We start from the raw sequence: 20,998 nt of genomic DNA on the forward strand, positions 1-20,998 counted from the left end.
AAAATGTTGCAAAATCAAATTGTGTATGACCAAAATATTTATAGAGTGCTGAAAAAAGTTGTATCTTATGATCCTACGATTTCTTTCCCTTCAAATGGATTAATCTTTGCCTTTGCCTCCCTCTCATTACATTTGTGCTCTATGAGAACTGTAGACTAGGGGCAAAGAACAAAAACAACACAACATCATAGCTGAGGTTTTTATGACTTGTAAAAAGCAGCTTCTGTGGGAATTGCTTCAGTCATGACCAAAACAAATCAGTCAGAAATGTAGGCCAAAGTCTTGAGTTTATTTGTGGGAGAGTTTCCCTTCATTCCTCTTTAGAAAATGTGTCTGAATTTTAGCCCGTCTTTACCCATTGAAAAAACTGTCCTCTGTAAAGCAGATTGTTTCTCAGCAGAAAAGAGCCTGCTCATTGTTAATGAATACACCAGTCTCTTCACTGCTGGAAGACTCTGTTGATCTAGACTAGAGACTGGGTAATTAAGTGTGCTCATGTATTGTCATTTCTAAATAGAGAGTCTGAAATCACCCCCAACCTCTTGTTAGACTCCTCACTCGATAGCTGTCACTGGGAGAGCTCTGCTGCACCCAATCTTTTTTTGGGTATTTTTAACAGAGAATGCTTTGAGAGATTTAATGGCAGGGGATTGCTTGTGCAGATCTATGAAACAGGGATGCAGACTGTAACAGGGACATTGTTGATAGACTTTTGCGTTACCCCCTCATGTGTGACAGCTGTGACTGACAATACGTTTTGCCAGTCTTGCTATTTTCCCCCATGTTATTGCGTGGTATTACAGTATCCTGTACCCATGTCAGACACCCTGTTTAATGCATTCAGCCTGGAGGTTTTTCTGCCTCACCAGGACACGCTAGCAGAATGGAGCAGCTCAAACAGGCAGGTAAACCATTGATCTGAGTAATCGTCTGAGTAATTGTGGGAGTAGTTATGATACAGAAAGAAGGGCTTTGTTTGTGTGCATGTGTAAGCAAGAGGGAGAAAAAGTGTAAGAGAACAAGAGCCAGAGAGAGGCAGTGAGAGAGAGAGACCTCACCTCTGCTCTCCTTGAGATGGGATTTTTATGGATGGGTGAGCTTGGTGAGGGCTGAGAACACATAAAGAGTCATTTTCAGTTTGTTGCAGGCAGTTAACCGTGTGTGCATGTTTGTTGAACTTCCAGTAATAGGCCTAGGCTTTTTTTTCAGCTGTTTGACTTTTTGACAGTCTTCCCTTATTATGCTGTATTACACTATACTATTAGAACCACACAGAGCCATAATGTGTCCAGCGTATAGCCACTGACGGAATGTAAACAATGTAATTGTAAACAATGAAAGCTGCCACACTGCACATGTTGCATCTTGTTTGGTCGTAGCACAATTGAATAAGCAATGATGTCCAGTGAGATTTAGTATAATTCAGATCTCTCACTTGCATTCAGGCTCTTTCTATATCTTTCCCACTGGGAGGAAAAAGAAAACACCTTTAGCAGCTGCAGCTGTTGTGTGTGTCTTGCAGGTCAAACACTCATCGTAGATGCTATCGCAACAATATATGTAATGTTGTCTTTGTTGTAGTTTTGTTGTAACATAGCAATGCAATGGTGAAGACTTTTGTTTTGTTTGTTTTTTTTGCTTGTGGTTCGTAATTTCACTGTATGTGAGAGTGTTATCGAACAGGCTATAGGCCAAATGATAAAGATAATTGGTTTCCCAGTCCTACACTAACACATGGCTATAGAACGTCTACATACTCTTCTCCATGTCCTCATCAAGAGCCATCAGGCTGTGGGGAGAGCGGGCCCTGGACTATAGGCCAATCACTGTTTTAACTGCCAGGGAAATTTGACACTGCTGAAATTGTCCTGTGATCTCCCACAAGTAGTAGGCTACAGACTACATTTTAATCAAGTGCTCTGTGGCCAAGCACCGCCGGTCATACTAACAAAAAATAAACGTCATCGATATTCATGACCTGTTCATATTAAATTGTATTTTTCAAGTTTTGTGAAATTTCAAGTCTCTTGAAATGAGGGATTTTGGACTATCATGTAAAACAGAAAAGTGACACGACCTTCACAGAGCAAAGGGGGAAATTTTTTTTACCCACATGTATAAACATATATTGAATGAGTTACATATTTGTGGTTAATATTTTTAATGATTATTGTTTGCTTTAAAAATGTTAAATGAGCCTGGAAGCCATGACATTTGGCCACAAATGATTAGTGACGTTGGCAGGAATTTTCGGTGTTAGCTGAATTAAGGGAAAGTGGCTACAGGAGCATTATTGCATTGCAGTAAATGCCATTGCAGCAGCCTCCTTGCAGGTTAAACCCCCTCTTTACCTTTCCTCCCTCCTTCTTTCACACCTCACAACCAGATTCATTGCTTTTAATTGACAGCATGTCATCAGTTGACCACTGCACCTTGCCTGTTTTAACCACATTATTTTTTTTGTCTAGATTCTTTTCACCTGCCAACATCTTGTAACCATGTTGACCCGTTGTCTGAGCTTTAGGTCCAGTCTGTCATTGGACTGGGTTTGACATCTTGCCTCCTATAGATCTGGTCATTATACCTACTGCATGACACATCCCACACACTCCACATGCCAATCGTAAATTGTTTAAATTTAGATACTTGTCATATTTCACATCATACCTACACCTTACACCTACACCCACTATATTTTGTACATATATCACTGAGGATGCTGTAGAAACTGCATGCAGCTAGGCTGTGTAATATTTTTCTGTGCATGCTATGAATTAATGGCATTTTTGTTGTATATTTTCTTCCTCCCTGTCTACTGTAATAGGCCTATGCTTTTGAGTTTTTCGGTACCATGCATGTTTTGTGTACACGCAGAAAGATGATGGCTTTCCTTTTTTATATTTCTTTCAAATCTTCTGCTAGTGATGCAAGTACAATGATTCAAATAATAACTGATGCTATACTGTTTCTGTCCCTCTCACTGTGACTGTGCAAAGTGTGTGAGTGTTATTCTTTCCATATAATACAGGGATTAAGTGATCAGAATATCTGTAGCTTCTTCAAAAGTAAGCTCTTGGAACAAACATCATTCTGTGTTTCAGGGGATGTGACAGATGACAGTGCATCACCAGGTGAAACAATGCAGCTTTTCTTTAAGAAGACTCAGTGTTGGCAAATACACTGTGTTCCCTTCAGTTAGAATATAGACACTATATTAGGAAAAATGCAACACAGGCAATTCTTGCAAGATGCTAATGTGATGGACTTGTGGCCATCATTAGGCTAAACCTTTGATGTCAGACTGTGCATCAGAGCAAGAGCTTCTTTGCAAAGGTTGAGGGTTTTTTTGTTGTATACATACAGTATCATACTGATAACTTGTTAACTTGTTGCTTGGCTACAGTTTATATGCAGCAGATGAAGGAGTGTGTTTTTTTTGTTTCTGGTAGCATGACATTTCTCACCCCAGTTGATGAAATATGTCTGAGCTAAGCTCTTTTGGCTAACCGTGCTAATTTTGGAGCAAAACTCTTAGGGGCATTTTCGGTCCAGCCCAGTGGATGGCTGTCATCCAACCTAATGATAACAGACATTGCCATAGGCCTAATTCAGTTCACAGCACTTCTTACTGGACAGAGATGAGAGCCAAATGTTTATCCACAGGACTGTTTGTTCTTTTGTGACTCACCTCCCACGTGTTTCAGGTACAGCTACAAAAGAACAGATACTGTTACACTGCTCCTCACCTCCTTAAGCCATATTAGCCACTGAACTGTTGTGGAAAATGTTTGCATTCAAACTGTTACTTTGGATATGCACCGCCAGCAGTGGTTTGTTGAATGATCTATAGCCAAAACATTAGCTTGCAATTTCTCCACAATGTGGGTGCAGATTAAAAAGAAAAACTGTCACTCCCAGAGCGCTCTGAGACAGAGACGGAAGAGAGAGGGTTTTGCGTTCAGGGCTCAAATATTGATTAAAGATTTGTTTTTGTCAGCCTTTCCAGTCTCATGACCCTCGCTCTCGTCTCTAGGGTGGGGCTGGAGCAAGCTAGCATGACAGATACCCTTAAATTCGGCCCAAGTGTTTGCTTAGCAGCCAGGATCAGTGATAATCCAAACATCAGCACACAGAAATATATATCTTTATACCCATTCGACAGAGGGTGATGTGAATTATGAAGGGGCATGCACAGGCTGCCACTGTTCAGAACACAATGGCAACATGAAAGCTGCAGACCTGTAGCCTCTGCGCTGAAAAGAGCCCGTCTCCCTGTTTAGCCTTTTGTATGTGAGCTTGCTCATCAAGACCTAGAATGTAATTGGCTCCAGTGTGCCAGCTCAGCTCAGCTCATCCTCTCATGTAACAAGCTCTGGTATCAGCCTGTCTTGCACTTTAGTGTTTTACAACCAAATAGTAGTTTTCTGTGTATCCCTTTCTTGGCTAATGTACAAGCAGTCATTAAGCCTGCTGTTTAGACTCCAAAATAAATATTAAACCTTACAGGGGAGTACACGGGAAATGCAAAGACATACAGTTTCTTTAAGGCTTTGATCAGCTTCTAGTTAAGAAAAAACAGCTACATTTACATTTTTGAAGCCAAATTTTGTGTATAATTTTTAATTTATACGCTGATAAACTCATACAATTTGATTATGAAGAGCTTGTCTATATTCTATAAACCCATTCCAAATCAGGCATCCAAGTTACTCCCCTTTGGGCTGTTTTCAGCTGATGCACAGACTACAGTATATGTGGATTTCCATGCCACAGTGGACAAATCTTTAATTAGTAAGCAATACTTTGTTGGAATGCTCACAATTCCTCCTTCACATGTTTGGAAATGCCCAGTGGAAGGAAGCAAAGACATACGGCAGCTAAAATATAATTAGTGTGGATAAATAGCATCTAAAAGGCCAAAACAGGTTAAAGTTATGGGAGTATAATGCTGTAGAAAAGAGACCTTTGCACTCAACAGTTACAATGAGTTTGCTTTTGTGTCCTCTGAGAGCTTTGTAAGAAACGTTCTTATGTAAACAAGGCCTCTCTCAAGTTAGACAAGGGCTCCTGTATTAGAGAAGGCCAACACTGAAAATTTGAAAAAGAAGTGCCATGTCTAAAACACATGGTTTATTTAACAGCACAAGCACAGTGCACTATTTGAAACACAACAGTAGTTTGTCTGTTCTTCAAAGAAATACAGTCATTCGTATCTGAGTTAGATCAATCCTTGAAAACAGTGGCCCTCTGTATTATCTGATATCAATGTACTGTAGGCCCCTTACAAGGCCTCTACTGTGTGGACCATGTGTGTGTTTAACAGGCTGAACAGCTTTTCTCAACATAGTTTAGTGTTAATTTAGCAGCAAAAATTAACATCAACACTGCCTGTCTTCGATAAATCATCATTATGTCACAGCAAAAATAAATTAAGTAAGTGCTTTGTCCACTGCACTGGTGATGCTGCAAACACCAGGACAGCATTTCAGAATAGCTGGCTTTATTTGGATGTTGCAAAATCACATAGCGTAGGTATACTGTTAAAATGCAGATATCTTAGTAAATAGTTTGTAGCTTAAATCAGGCGATATACAGTATACTCTAATATTAAATATTTGGTCACAAAAACCTTGCAGTCATTGACTGTCTGGAATCCATGATCCATAGACATCAAAAAAACACTTGGCATGTTCCCTGGTGATGGTCTGCTAGGCCTGTACTGCAGCCATAATTATTCCTTGCTTGTTTTGGAGGCCTTTGCCTTCAGTCTGGTCTTCAGCAAGTGAAACAGATGCTTAGTTGGATTGAAGTCAGGCCACTGACTTGGCCAGTCAAGAAAATTTAATAGTTTGGCCATAAAAACTGCATGGTTGCCTTGTTGTTGTTGTTGTTGTTGTTGTTGTTGTTGTTGTTGTTGTTGTTGTGTGTTTTGAATCATTGTCTAGCAATATTGCCTTATAAATGGGGGACTATGAATACGAAAGACGATGCATTGTACGTGGTTAACCCAAATATCAACAATGGAAAATTGAAATTCAGCACTTTAAGCCCACTTTAAGACTTGAGGCAAAGGCTATGAGAGGTGAAAGGGACTGGTCCGTGTTGGTGTTCTGAAAAGAAGTTAACTATTGTAGTTCAGCCTGTTGATTTGGCCGTTGTATCACAGCCCACTGTTGGAGCAGTCTCAGTGGATGTGGCATACACTGCTTGGAGTCTACTCTTGGCGTCCCAATTGCTGCAATTTACATCAAAAGCCATACTCCTCCCTCGGAGTAATAACTCAGTTAAATCTGAACAGACAGAAATGATAAACATATGTTTAGATTTAGTGTCTTACACTTCTTGAGGATATCAGTGTCCTTCCTGACTAAACTTCCATAAATTCGCTTCAATATCTAGGGGAAAAGATGCTCCCAATAAGTCCAGAACTTGCCTGAGAATGTAATGCTTTTAAGTTTTAGACAGGAACTGCTAATAGCCAACTTGGCAAACTTTTAATAATGTTAATTTGCCAAAATGTAAACAAATATAGGCTATCCCCTCAATATAGGTGGGAATTCTGATGATGGTTATCAGACTTTGACAACCTCTGTGTTAGAGCAACTCAGAGCTTTGAATGCATGAGGCTCGTGACTTTGATTGACTTTCTAACAATTGTCCATGGGCTAATAAACGGGGAAGACATGCCTCATAAAAGTTTTATTATGCATAAGATAAGCATACAAATACACGATGTGAGCCGACCGTAGATGTGAGTCGCGCATGCGTCCATGACATTTTACCACAGCCAATTAGCGTGTGAAGACAGACACTGCTGAGAGATGAAGATGAGCGAATTAAAATTTTGTGTGCGCAACTCATCGAGGCTTGACTCAGATCGTGTATAGACAGGCTACAACAGAAAAGTTTGTGGTTTTTTTTTAAGTCAAGTTTTTCAAGTTGAAAAGTCACGAGAACCGATACTTCGGTACCAAGTCGATGCCAAGATTCTGAAAATGTGATGGTAGCCTACTTGTTTTCCCACAGTACGGTAACTACCGCTGGTAACGTAGATGTCATACTAGAGATGTGATTGTTCTAGGAATGACAAGAGCAGTATAATAACCCTACAGGCGTCCTAGTCTGACATCAAACTCGGAGAGAAGAAGTAGGCAGGCACAGTAAACAATAACAGCCACAGGTGGAATGACAGCAGCTAGTGCAGGTGCAGCAACATGTCGGCGGTGACTTGTGGAAAAAAGACACACCATGACTGGCGCATGGAGATTTTAGATTTTGACGCGGGCTATCAGGGATAAGTTATAGATAACGAAAAGCAACTAAGCAAGCGGTGCCACAGGAGGAAACTCCTCAAACTTATCTAAGCAGCTCTAAGACGGACGTGGATCTGTACACAGAGTCCACGGTGAGTGACTTTCAGTTGTTAATTTTATATGAACAACATGTCGTCAAAATGTTCATGTCCTGAAATGTTTCCGGTATTGTTTGCGACAGCTGGCATCTGTTGTTACACAGCAGCACACAACGATCACAATGGCTAACGTTAGCTTGTTAAGGCTAACGTAGAAACAGCTTCTAGTTAGCTGGGTGCTCACAACATTAGCAGGCTGCAGTCATTACCGTTCAGTCTGTTAAAATACTACGCTGACTTTTTTAAATGAATATTTTCACGCCATGGGTCTGTCACCCTATTACTCAGTTAAAACTGCTGCTTGCACACTGACTATATGGAGGTGTGCATGTATGTGTGTTGGCACACTGTTTGCAGCAGCCTCTTGTTTTCAGTATTTTGCTGAGGTATCCAAATTGTTATCGAGAATCGTGGAATTTCAATCGTGACATCCAATTTACAACACAACATTACCCAGAATGTGTCCAGTGGAAATTAATCTTCTATGCCACAATTGTCTGCTGTAAAAATAATAAATATATATTGGACTCTCATAAGAGTGTCCTTATAACAGAGTTGAGTCTTTGCACATCATCATTCAGTATGGTTACATGCACATTAGTAATCTGATCATCCCCCAGTAATCTGATTTCAGAAGTGTACATGTAAGGTTAAAGGATTAAGAGAAGCTCAGTTACCATGTTGTTAGTCCCGCAGGGTTTACATAGGTTGCTCTGTTACTTGGGGGGTTGTTAGCTGTCAAATACAAGACTGACATTTCAAAGTAAAATACAGTTATGTGGCAGCTGTGTCACCTTTCATGTGCACAGCATACTTAACAGAGATGCGTTTTGCATAATTCAGGGCTCCGTGGCAGAGAGTTGTAGAGCCAACAATACTTTGCATTAAAACATGTTGTGTAATGACCATTGTAGTTAAAATGTTGTGAGATGATTAAAACCAAGTGAGAGACTACCATTTCACTGCAATCGTCAAGATCCTCTATGCTGCATCTCCTCATCCTAAGTATTTTAGCCTGCTGGCAAATTGAGCAGACATATTCTCCTGCAGTACATTTCTATCCTGACTCTCTTGGTGAGAAAATCCTCAACATACTTGAGACATATTCCAAACCAGCTCTGTCTGGTGTTGATGGTGTCATAGGAAGCTGTGCCAGAGGGCAGCGTTGAATCCTGAATAATCTGTGTAGAGACAGACTTGCCATATGTATCTGCTTCTACTGCTGTCTGTCAGTTGCAAAGAGCGAATCTTCAGAGCACATGTTGTAGGATGGGAGATGTCCAAAACTTTGTACTGACCCACGCTCTATCTGAGTGGGGATCGAGTGTGATTTTCTGTTTGTGAGTGGGCTTCAATTTGAAAGGCCTTTGCTCTTCTTGAACCTTTTAGTGAATGATAACAAATATGTGACTTGGCATTAAAGCAGTCTTTTGCTTAATTTAAGTTTTCTGTTGCATAGTAAGAAAGTCTGTTGTAAAAACAGCTTCCTCTTTTCTTTGGTACTTCTGATCATTCAGTTGCAGCGTGTTTTCCAGTTCTGACAGTGAAACCGCTCTGGTGGTACCAAGGAGCAGATGCTGTATGTGATTCTTAATTGGGCATAGCGAATGATTACAGATACCTGTGCAGCTGATATAAAACTACATGCAGGATTATAGTTACAGATGGAAATGGCAAATACTACAGATCTTCTCTTGCGGTCCTTTGGGAGCAATGATGTTCCACCTTACGCGTTACACTCAGAGGCTCCGAGCCAGCTCCATCTCTGTGGACCAACTGTGTTCACTGAGGTTTCTGGGCAGTAACACTCTGTTCATTCTCTGTGATGTACAGCAGGCTACATACACTCTTATCATATCCTCATAATCAAGTGCACTACCAGATTATTTGTATTGGCTTTAAAGTGGTATTTTGCTTTGGTTGAACTTTTTCTCTCTTTTTTTTTTTTACACTCAACCAGTGACATTAGTTACTCCAGGGAACCATAGTCAGCACTCATATTCAGGCTTTTCTATGTCTCTCTCTTTACTTGCCCCATTTCTCCCTAGTATCCCAACCTGCAGTTATATAAATGTGAAAGGATGTTGCTCAGTCTATGGTATTTGGTTTTTAGCTGTAACTTATTTTCAAGCTAAATTACATTCCACATATATGCAGTATTTTGCATTACCTTCTGTGAATTTATGTACATTAAATCCAAACCCATTAAAACTGAATAATAGATTCATTTGCACACGCTGGAACATTACCTGGATTAACTAACTCTACATCCAAGATTTGCAGTTGTAGCTTGATTTACAGCTCGTAAATGCATTAGAAGTGTGGTATATACAAAAGATTAGAAGCTCAAAGTCTGTGTGAATGGTGGGGGGAGGAATAACCTAAACTTAACTTGCAGCTACAGAGAAAAGAGAAGCTCATAACGTTTGGGTGCTGTTACTAGGTGATATTTTCTCAATTGCACAGTCTGATGTATGTGTATTCACCCTTTGTAATAAACCATACATCTTTCCCACACTGACTTTTTATATGTTGATGCACCTGGGATTGTTTTTTGACTGCAGCACTTCCTTCCTAAAAAAGGTTCCTCTGTCATTTCACATTGATTGACAATCACAGATTTCCTGCATTGAAAATAATTGTTAATGATAAGATTTTCATTTTGTATGTAAATTACTAAAATTATTTCCACATAAGCCCATATCCCATGCTCTGAAAAAAATACCCCACAATTATAATAGCGTTAGTGATATTATGAATGCAACACGTTTTCGTCTCCCTAAACAAATATAGTTTGTTTACACTTAAGCCATCTGCATATTTGAGCAGGAAGAAAGCAATGGAATGAAATGAACATTTGAATGCATCTGTGCATGAGGCTGTCTTCATACCGTACTGTTTTATAATACTTGTGAACTGATTGTGAAATGTAAATTATGGACTGAACGACATGCATTATGATGTAAGCATTGGGCCTGGTAATTGTAATTATTTCCCTTAATAATATACCACATTCTGGCGTGCAGCACACAGATTCCCATACTAAATCCCCATACACTATAAAATCACTCAAGGGTGTTTATTGTGTCTAAATAATGAATAGACACAGCCTTTACAAGTTGACAGTGAAAAATTTCTGGCGAACTCCCTTGATAGAATGCATTTCACAGTAAAATAATTTAGCCGGGCACAAAATAAAATGTATGCAATACTCTGCTTTTAGATTAATTTCCTAATTCAGTTGGAGATAGTTATTTTACAGTCAGCGTTTTGCTGCAGAGGGACTGATGGACTGATAAAGAGGGAGACGAGCAAGTCAATAAGGTATGAAGCCTGTGCTAAATAATCTGTTTTGTCTTGCTATTGTTATAGATGAACATGGACATTTGAAAATATACCTGCCCAAGAAGCTGCTTGAATGTCTACCAAAATGCACCTCGCTGCCAAAGGAGAGACACCGGTGGAACACTAATGAGGTAAGGCCAATGCTCCTTATCGTACCACTTTCTCCTCAGTCCATCTCTTTACAAAGGTGCCCATCCAGACGACACGCTTCTTCTCCGGGGCCCCTTTCAAACAGATTTGTAAGTCAAGTGAACTGTCTTCAAAAAGCTACCTCACACCTTTCCACGAGGTTCCCCAACCCTCCAAAATATACCCCCTTTCTCTCAACTGCTCCCATAGTTATATTTAAATATGTCACATGATAACAGTGAACCTGTTACCACGTGAACCTGTTACCATGTGTACCTGTTACCATGTGACATATTGAATGTATTTAAATATATTACTTTCAGTTGATTCTCTGGTTCAGATTACAGCTACTGGACAATTCGTCATGCTTGTTTTAACTGTATGAAAGGTTTTAGAGGATTCATAATTTTTTATATTTACACTTCACATTATATTTTATTTTTATTATATATGACATTTACAGTGCAAGTCAAGAAAGTACATCACCTTTGCAATAATTTAAGTGAAATTATTTTAAAATTGATTGTCTTAAAGGGCCCAAAGCTTCCTCTGTCATACAAAATTAACTGCCATCCGTGCTCTGCATGGATAGTCTCACCTTCAATTGTGACACAGTATGATCTGAGGTCAAGTACAAGGATAAACCACAAAACAGACAAACCATTCTCTCCCTCTATCCTCGTGCTTGAACTGAGACAGTTGTAGTTTATGTTTACTATGGATTTGCCAGTACTCACTCTGCAAGGCAACCCTGTCTGGCACAAATCAAAGGTTAATGTCAATTGCACGTTGAGTCTTATTCAACAAGACTTCACTCCTGCTGTATTTAGCAAGCGTCACAAGGGCCTCTTGATGTAAACGTAAACAGTGTTTAACATTGGTGCTGTGAAAGCTCTAGGTGTCTTGCATTTCATATTTGCATCACATTAGGGAAGATGATGCACCGCTTTACATTTTCTCTCTTGAAATTCAAACCCAAACATTATTTGCTTTGGTGAGAAGTTGTGACAGATTCCCTTTGTGGTAGTTTTTCTTTACCTGAAGGAGAGATATTTAAATGTTTTTTCAGCACTTAATTTATTTACTTAAAGGGAAATTTGTCTTGTTTGATGTTTGTGGTGTTTATGAAGGAATGTACCTTTTTGGAGTCTCCTGACAAAGTGAATTGCTGTATTTGTTACTGCTGTGTAAATCTTGATCTACCACAAGGATGTAGTAGACACACATCTGTTCACCTGCTGTTTTGTCAGATTTCCTACACGCAAAACAAGAAAGGCACTTTTTCTCTTTATATAGTCTGAAGTCCAAAACAGATAAAATGAATATGTTTCACCAAAGCTGCCTTTTTTAAACAATCTTCATGATACAGTATAAACTTAGTGATTGATTTTCCTTTGGATTATTTAATTGCATTGACCATCATATGCACAAACATTATATTGTATTTCCCTAACAGCAACTTGTGTTACTTCATTTGCCTCAGAACTCATTTGCCAACCTGCCCCTTTTCTCAGGGGACAGGTTGATAAATGTATCTCTTTCATTTCCACTACTGAGAGATGAAAAAAAAACCTGCTTCTTCTTTTCAGAGAATAACCGTAAGTAATTAGACCTAAATACACCCCATGACAAATCTTAAAACCAAATATGCAAAAATCAACCATCCATGTTTTTGATTAACAAATTGTGACCATATAAATATAGTCATCTGCAGTGATGAAAGTTAATTGACTGAAAAACAACCAGATGATAAGGCACCAGACAGGCTCGTTTCTAAGGAACAGGATATTCAAAAACACAATCTGTCATTGACATACAGTTAAATATTATTTTACACCCACTTTGTGTAGTCGATATATTTTAGAAGATAGCTGAAGGGATTAATTTATCTGTGGTAAAGACGTGGATCTGGAGAAGCAGACAAAATTACAGTGGTGACTGATGCAGCAGGAAATACCCATAGTTTCTTTAACTGTACATCACTTGCAGTCTCCATTCATGTTTCAATCTGTCACATCTTTTCACACTAGCCCTGCCCTAGTTATGAAAAAAATGTATAGCGCTTGTGTGTTTCTAATTGGCTGATGTTGTAACTTGTTTGCCCTGTTTGACCTGCATTGTGCTGCTAGCAGTCTAAATTAATTAACACAGCTATGAAATTGATCTCAAAATGTAAGTCTAAGCATTTGCTGGGGATAAATGCTGTCGGCTACAGTTGTTAGCATGTCTTTGTCATTTCTCACCAAATTAAATCATAGCAGACATATTTCACCATGTTGTGTTACTGGGCTGCAGAGTCTTCTGTGGATGTTTGGTGTGCTGATAGGATATTGGAAAAAATGAGCAAAAAAAAAAAAAGATGGTTTCAGTGGTGTTGTGGTATGAATGCCAATAGTGTTTTCCTGGGTTTAAGAGAGCAAGGCAACCTTTCCTAAAATCAAGGACGTTTCTTTTTTGTGCAGACCATGCAAATCAGAGTGTTTGTGCCTCATTGGTGGCAGGCAGGCAGGGAGGGAGGGATCAGAGAGGCTCTTGTCGGCGCAATAGTGTGATTCTTAGTGAAAGTGACACCTCATCAATTCTATGGATATTTCTGGCATTAGCTCAGCATGCTCAATGCACTAATTTCCTACCTTTTAGATTTAAGGAATCTCAGTAGTCTGGTAGGTTAGAGCTGCTAATGTTCATTTGAACAAAAGGGAAATTGATTGTGTGACATATACCATAGTTGTTTTTCTTCCATAGCAACATGTAGCTCATACAGTTTTGCTACTTTATGTTTAAAAACTATTATTGTCTCTAGCAGACATGTTAGAGTTCCACAAGTTCATTTAACTGTGTGAAATACTCAGAGCTGCAATGATTAATCGATTAATCTATTAGTTCATTAACCGAAAATCAATCAGCAAACAATTTATTTTATTTTGAACTCTTGGGCAGACAAAACAAAACATTTGACGATGTCACCTATGAAATTGCAGAGGGCATTTTTCCACTATTTTTCGAATGTTTTATAGACCAAACCATTAATTGAGAAGTGATTTGCAGATTAATTGATAATAGAAACCGTCAGTCCTAGAAATGATTTTATACTGTATTATGTAATGCTGCAGAATACAATATCTGTTTGTTTGCCTGGCAACTGGTTATTTTATGATTGAGTTACTGTATTATTGACTATTATTGACATATCTACTGCTATTTGCAGAATAGCTAACATCAGAGGGCTTTTACCTAGTAGCTGCTACATGTAAGTATTAAGTCGTTCTATGATAATGTTAATTTATGGGTGTGGGACTTTGGCTTGCTAATGAACCTTAAACACTAACTGATTGATCATGTGAACCCAGGTGACGCCTCCTCAGCTAAAATGTGCACCGTTATGGATAGGACACTTACAAAACAGCTTGCAAATCTTTATTTGGCCTTATAATAAATCAGTTGACATTCACAGCTATCTCTTGTCTCTGCTGCTGGGTTATTATGTATTTATCCATTATTTGTGCACATTCATATATGCAGTGGATCTCCAAGAAGGCATTCTCTGTATTCCTGACCTGACTGCAAAGCTATTTGAAAGCTGCACATACTGTATGAAGGAATATTCATAAAGTGTCTATTGTTCCTCTCTTCCTTCTACCCACTTTTTTTGCAGTTGTACATTACGTGCTCAAATCTGGGATAATTCTGTTTCAGTTTCATTCAGAAGAAGTACACACTTCATTTTACTTTTGGTGATTGAGGACACAACTTGCTGCTTGGAAACTTTAATCTGGAAGGAGAGCGAGTGGGGGCCGTGATGTTGCCGGTGAGGTGAAGTGAAGCTAATGCAGAACTATTCATTTCTATCTCATTCTCATGATTCCTCTGTGTAGTTTCATGAGAAGGAGGTGTGCAGGAATACATTTCAAGCATTTACTGGAAAATTAGATAAACCAATCGAATCAAAATTCAAGGGAGAGGATGGGAGTTTAGAAGGTTGAATGGTGCTCTCATCATTGAATCATGAGCAGCGTGCAAGGTTACGGATATGCTATCAGCCTTCAAATTATCAATGGGAGAGAAGCACCTGGCAGTGCTTCAGAATTTACTTAGCAAGTGTAGTGGAGAAAAAACAAGGTATTATTGAAAGAAATACAAAGGGAGGTTATGATTGGAGTAACATTTTTATGTAGAAATAATAGTGACATTTCTGTGATTTCTCATCTGTTGAAATGAGACAAGGTGATACACCACTCCACTTAATTCTGGGTTTGCACGCGAAAATAGAAATACTTCCAGAAGTCTATATGTGTGTAACTGCTCTCTCAGCCATTGATGTCCCTGTGTCTCTCAGGTGAGACGCATCCTCGCAGAATTCCTCTCAGGTCTGTGGCCGGCTGCAATTGTCTGCTTGGTGCTCTGGCACGATGACCTCTATTTTGCTAGACATTTCGGTTGAGATTAGAATCTTTTTAAAGAAGGACATCTTACACAGGAGGGGCTTTAGGCTTATATCCCTTTTAAGATCAAACAGAGTCAGGCTGATGTTGGCATGAGGGTTGCAGGACTTAAGATGTGCTGGAGAATTGCGATTTTACCAATGCTGTTTTCAGGATGGACTTCTCGGTCTTTGGTTCACTTTACAGCTCTGATTCGGGCTGTGTATTATTATTAGATTCAAAGCAAGGGTATCACCCGTTGAGAAACTACCAGTCAAAGAAAGGGGCTGATTTTATTTTGGCTAGACTTTTCTGCTATTCAGCTTGAGTTTGCCCCTTAACTATGTACTTCTGTAGCAGCTCTTGTGGGCATGGAGTTTGAATGACAGCTTTTATGACTTGCCATGGGAGTCTTGAGGACAAGAGCGAGCAATATTTTCTCTGCTGCAACATGCTGGATTAGACCCCTCAGTGTTAGCCTCCTTGTAGACATAAACCTTGCTGACTTTTAACAAGTGCCCCAAACGTGTTACATTATAAAGCATTGACAAACAGAAAATTTGCCAATTTTGGTGAAGTGACTATATTCCTAGTCACTCAGTCTTAAAAAGCAGAGGCAAAGGAGTACAGCATGAAGCTGTGGTTGAGGGAGGACGCTGGGCCTAAGCTGGTGTGACACCCACAGCCTTTAATGAAAGGCACAACGCTCTGAGTACTGTGAGCTCCCACTCAGCTTAGAGGGGACTGCTTCTGAACTGGTGCTGAACCAAAACAGACAAGAGAGCATCAGCTCAGGCCTCCACCGGCCTGCTACACATTTAATGCCCCTGTCGTCAGGAATAATCCTCTCTGCCTCACGCCACCGCCAGCAGCAGCACAGCATGGTGCCTACATGCAATATGCCACCGCTCAGGACAGAGCAGGAGCACCAACAGAAACACTTAGTGGACTCACTGGGCGGGGGGGGGGGGAGAAGAAGTGATCAAAAACCACAACAAATGAAATTAAAGGTGAGATCGGATAAACCTGAGAGACTGTCAGTAACACTATAAGATAAGTGCTGTAATGACAAGCGCAATTGGATGCAGTGCAGTTTAATCATTCACTCCTTAGCTCTCACTAAAACATAATCTGTGTTAACCTGCTCCATGCCACTGTGATATCTTGAATCCTGCTGCTATGATTTTACACAACAATACACTCCCTTGAATACAATTACAGAGAGGAAATGAATATTTTTTTTATTCATTCATTCAACAGTAATGCCTCTTTCAGTGTTTTTTAAAACTAAAATGTTTTAATTTAAGACATGAAAGGATAATGAATGGCTTTGCATGTCACATGTGAAGCAGATGTCTTTTACAATGAAGTTTATAATTTCATTCTTAACTGTTAATAAACCCTACCTGATTTCTGTCCACAGTGGTATCTCTATGCCACAACCCTCCAGTGTTATGCTTTTCTCAGTCTAGCAGTATTCTCTAGAACTACATAAAAGTTAGTGTATTTGTTGTGTGTGGGCAGTGTATCAGGTTTGGGATCAGAACAAACCTTCACTTTTGCACTATTTACTGTGATATGTGTAGGCTGGTCACCTGAAGTTGTTGCAATTTTATGCATGTTTTTTGTTGAAACCTATTACACCAATAACATTATCAGCAGCAAATGATAAAAACAAACTATGTGACTTATCATTTTTTAAATATACGCCATGTTCTTTTTTTTACCGCGTCTCCTCCAACTATAACTATAAGAAACTGGTTAGCAGAGGTGGTGTGTGCTACCCCATGTCTAATCACACCCACTGATGATACAAGTCCAGCTGGTCAATATAAACTTTAAACCAAGCAGTGAGGTGCTGTTCTTTTTACTGCAAAGCAAACATATGGTGTCGAGCTGAATTAGACGACTCACATCGTTATCTATGTAGTTGCTAGATGAGGTTAAAAAGATGGCCCTTGCTTCATTTCCCTGAAGCTTAATACGCCTTGCATTATATTACATAAAAACACAATCATTTCTTCTAGCATTAGCATTATTTCAGGCTAGGCGAGGTGCCTCCACTGAAAAAAAAATGCAAAGGAAACCCTGTGCAACCTGCTTCATTTGGTGTGTATGTTATTAAGTAGACAGACCTCAAGTTGCATTGAGTATGCCTGTATTTATTCATAGCACTGTATTCAACTCCAGCTTGGCCTTTTACAAACAAAACAAATTGGAGTTTGCATGGAGCACTCTGCAGGCCTAAGACTTTGGTCTAAAATTCCTGGTGCTAAAGCTGAAGCATCCCCTTTGGAATATCCTGACCTCATTAAAACACTGGCTGGATAAAAGCATTCTCCTATGGATTAGTATGACTCGTATTAGAGAGATCTGACTACCCTGGTCAAATTACCAGGTACTATTCATTTGACTCTTTATTGCCAGTCCTGATACATTTCCGTCATTACACTGCCAAACCTGGACGGTCAGTGTTGTTTTCATGGGCATCAGTGCTCAGAGATTTCACCTAATCGACCACAAGGTCATGCTTGATTAAATGTTTATCTTCATTTGAGCTTCTTGCCATGCATGGTTTTTCTCTGTGGAAAGTAATTAAAATGACTCCCACCAACTGCAAATGTTTACAGAAATGTTCATTAGCTTCTCTGGGGCAATCATTGGAAATTAAAGGTCATGTTTGTCGATCTATCTGTTTATTTGTTTGTTTATCTGTTTGTTTGTTTTTCATATTTATTTTCTGGGTTAGATTCATGCAGTGTTTCTTCGTTAACAGGTACTGAGAACCTGTCACTGAATAGAGTATGTGCAGTGCATCCTATGGGGATCTTTTTAACCAGGGTTCAGGTTTTATTTATATCAGCTCTTCATTGAACCACTCAGGTTGAGATTTAGATGGCAAAATGCCTGCACAATTTATTCTGGCTGCTCAGAGAGTGCAGTTATTCAGCCACAGTGTTGCAGAATGACAACTTTTCACCATTTCTTTTCAAAGTGTTTTTAATAGGAACACCCGGGCTAATCTATGCCTATGTTGAGTCTGTGTGGAATGATCATATACTTTCATCTACTGTCGTTTCCACTCAATTCCAGTTTACTAAATATATTTCATGGTGCTTTTTTTCATCACATTTGGCTCATGAAAGCAGAAAACAGAAAGATAAGGGATTGGTGGAGTTTCTTTGGATGGCTGACTTCATAGTAACTTCCTGTGAGTTTGATAGCTTTACTGATTGCTAGCGTTGTGGCTTACTGTGAAGTGTCAATTGCAAGGCTACGGTGTAGCGAGGCAGTTGTAATAGGAACCCACCAGTCAGGTCATTCAGGGAGTCCTGCATGCTATAGGGACCCTTTGCTTTTCCTCTGGATGCGCACATCAAGGCAGGGGTCCTCAGTATCATCTGAAGGCAGGGGTATCCACTCAAAATTGCATGACCTCTATTGTAGCAGATACAGGTCACTCCACCTCCTGTGGGAAGCCTCTAAATTGAACCCAGCTTGTGTCTTTGATTTCTTTCCAGCTCTCTCTTCCTCTGGTTTCCCTCCTTTACTCTTATCTTCTGTCTCCCTTTTCCCTCATGTGTTCACTGAGCTGCAAAGCTATTCAGGTGTAGACGGAAAGATTTCTAACTTTCCCTCTGAATTGCTGGGTCAGGATTTTTCTGTGCGGAACCATTTTGTAATGGAGTTTAACTTTATTTACTAGATAAAGGAAAATGAGTTCTGCATTTGATGTGCGTGTCTATGCTTCAATAAACTGTTATATTGTTCCTTATACAGTAGATGTTCATATGAGTGAATACCTCTGTTCTTCCAGCCATGAATGGGATTGAATGGCAGGAGTATTATCATATTTACTTCCATGATCCTGTCTGTAATCTAAGTAGCCTCTTGGAACTTTTAAGTGCGTATTTGCAAACTGATATGTTTTCTTTGTATATAACATAATATGTTTTTCCACTAGTGGTGCTGGAGCTAAAAACATGTCTCGTCACCTTGTGGAGAGGTCAACCATAAAAATAACATTTTGAGGGGACGGTGTTCTTTGACTTATAGTAACTTGTTTAGGTTGAGATTCATTGGTGTGCCTATATAAACTTTATTGACCTAGGAAAGTATTCTTTCTTTTCTTTAGACTTTAGAAGAGCTTTTCATTTAGAGGAACTTTGTTATAATAAATAACTTAAATTTATAATAAGATATCCAGAAAAAATATGTATGAAAAGAATATAATTTGTCTGATTTATTTATTTTTTAATCTCCAGCAGCAATTAACTGATATGAAATTAACAACAAGCAGCCTCTAACCATTTAAATACAGAAGAAATTATAGCAAATTGGCCAAAATCGAAACAAAGAGGAAACCAAACTGGAGCTTGGAGGAAAATCTGCTGCTCACAGAGGAGGCACATCAGAGAAAACATATAATAAAAGGGAAATTTAGCACCACAAGAGTGCCAAGTGACAAGAGTAGACAAAAAAGATGCATGGAAAGAGATTGCAAACAAAATTAATGCCAGCTCTACTCTTGTCGTTTGTACCCTGTGGAATACAAAAAAAAGTGGTTTAACATCCTGTCAGAAGTGTGTCAGGAGATTGCAGCTTACAAGAAGACTGCTTGTGCAACTGGTAAGCTATAAAATTACTCTATTCTGAATTATGCATATTACTTCAGATAACGTATTGTTCATGACCAGTGCTATATTGTTCAGCGAGTGTGCTTAATGCTTTGGGACCGCCGCCTGTACAATCAAATTTTTCAGGCTGACATCATATCTTAGAAAACGATGCAAGGGAAGAACAGGATGCAGTTTGATGTTCTGCTGTGTACTGCAGGTGAAGTAATCTATGTAGGGAATAAAGTTTTCTACCCCGACTATAAAAAAGCTGCAATGTGAACAATAGAACAAGTAACAGACTGTAGGTACAACAGATGGCACACTGTTGTGGCAATGGTTGTGTGTTTGCGATAGAAACATAGTGACTGTGCTGTACTTAGAGACCTACGTTCCCACATTCTTTTTAAAATAATAGATGACGTTAACTCCTCTCCATACTTCTTTCTATTGGTAATTTCTTTCCCCTCTGTACTTTGGAGCTTTGTACCTCCTTATCAGTCAGACATCTCTTCACACACTGTGCTGTCAGCGCAGGAAAAAGCTGCTTTGCTCCAAAAGAGAGTCACACGGTGACGACTAAGGTGGCACCTACAATTCTAGCATTTGTTTGTAAAGGTGTTTGAAAACACTGGCATAACACATTTGCAGAGATGTGTTAAAAGACCCCGCATTACGCACGCCCATATTGTATTTCATTGTTCATAATTGGATCTTCTGTATGTTCTACGAGTACATACTGTAAGGACCAGTAGAAATGATAAATCCAGTCAGTCTGCTCTATTAAGATTAAGTCACAGTCAAGATTAATGTTCTGTGTTTGACATTGGCTTTCTTAGCTCATTGTTTGGGATCCTATAGTCCGAAATGTTGTACGTGTAAAGAATAATAATGATTCCAAAATCATCTATTATTTTTCCTTCAAATACATTTTTCGTTCCTTGCAACAAACTGTGCTTTAATATGATCAAAATGTCTCTGAGAAATTATGTTTATATATAATCAAACTGCAACAGCAAATACATTTTGTTGGAAATAGTAACTGCTGGCAGGATTTTGTTCAGAGGCAAATTTCC

At 39.2% G+C, this 20,998-nt stretch overlaps 1 protein-coding gene across 9 annotated transcripts in view; it reads left to right on the top strand.

Moving 5' to 3' along the window:
* Window positions 1-20,998, top strand: part of camta1a (calmodulin binding transcription activator 1a) — a 284,590-nt gene that overhangs the window by 4,523 nt on the left and 259,069 nt on the right. For 8 of the 9 annotated variants that reach the window (XM_056383864.1, XM_056383860.1, XM_056383861.1 and 5 more), the window contains one exon: window positions 10,784-10,887. In XM_056383864.1, the coding sequence (XP_056239839.1) occupies window positions 10,784-10,887 (104 nt within the window). Of the gene's footprint in view, window positions 1-6,902; window positions 7,406-10,783; window positions 10,888-20,998 lie in introns of those variants that run through there. The other variant, XM_056383866.1, reaches the window with a different exon arrangement.

Source organism: Seriola aureovittata, chromosome 9 (genome assembly GCF_021018895.1).
Source record: "Seriola aureovittata isolate HTS-2021-v1 ecotype China chromosome 9, ASM2101889v1, whole genome shotgun sequence".
Classification (NCBI taxonomy): Eukaryota; Metazoa; Chordata; class Actinopteri; order Carangiformes; family Carangidae; genus Seriola; species Seriola aureovittata.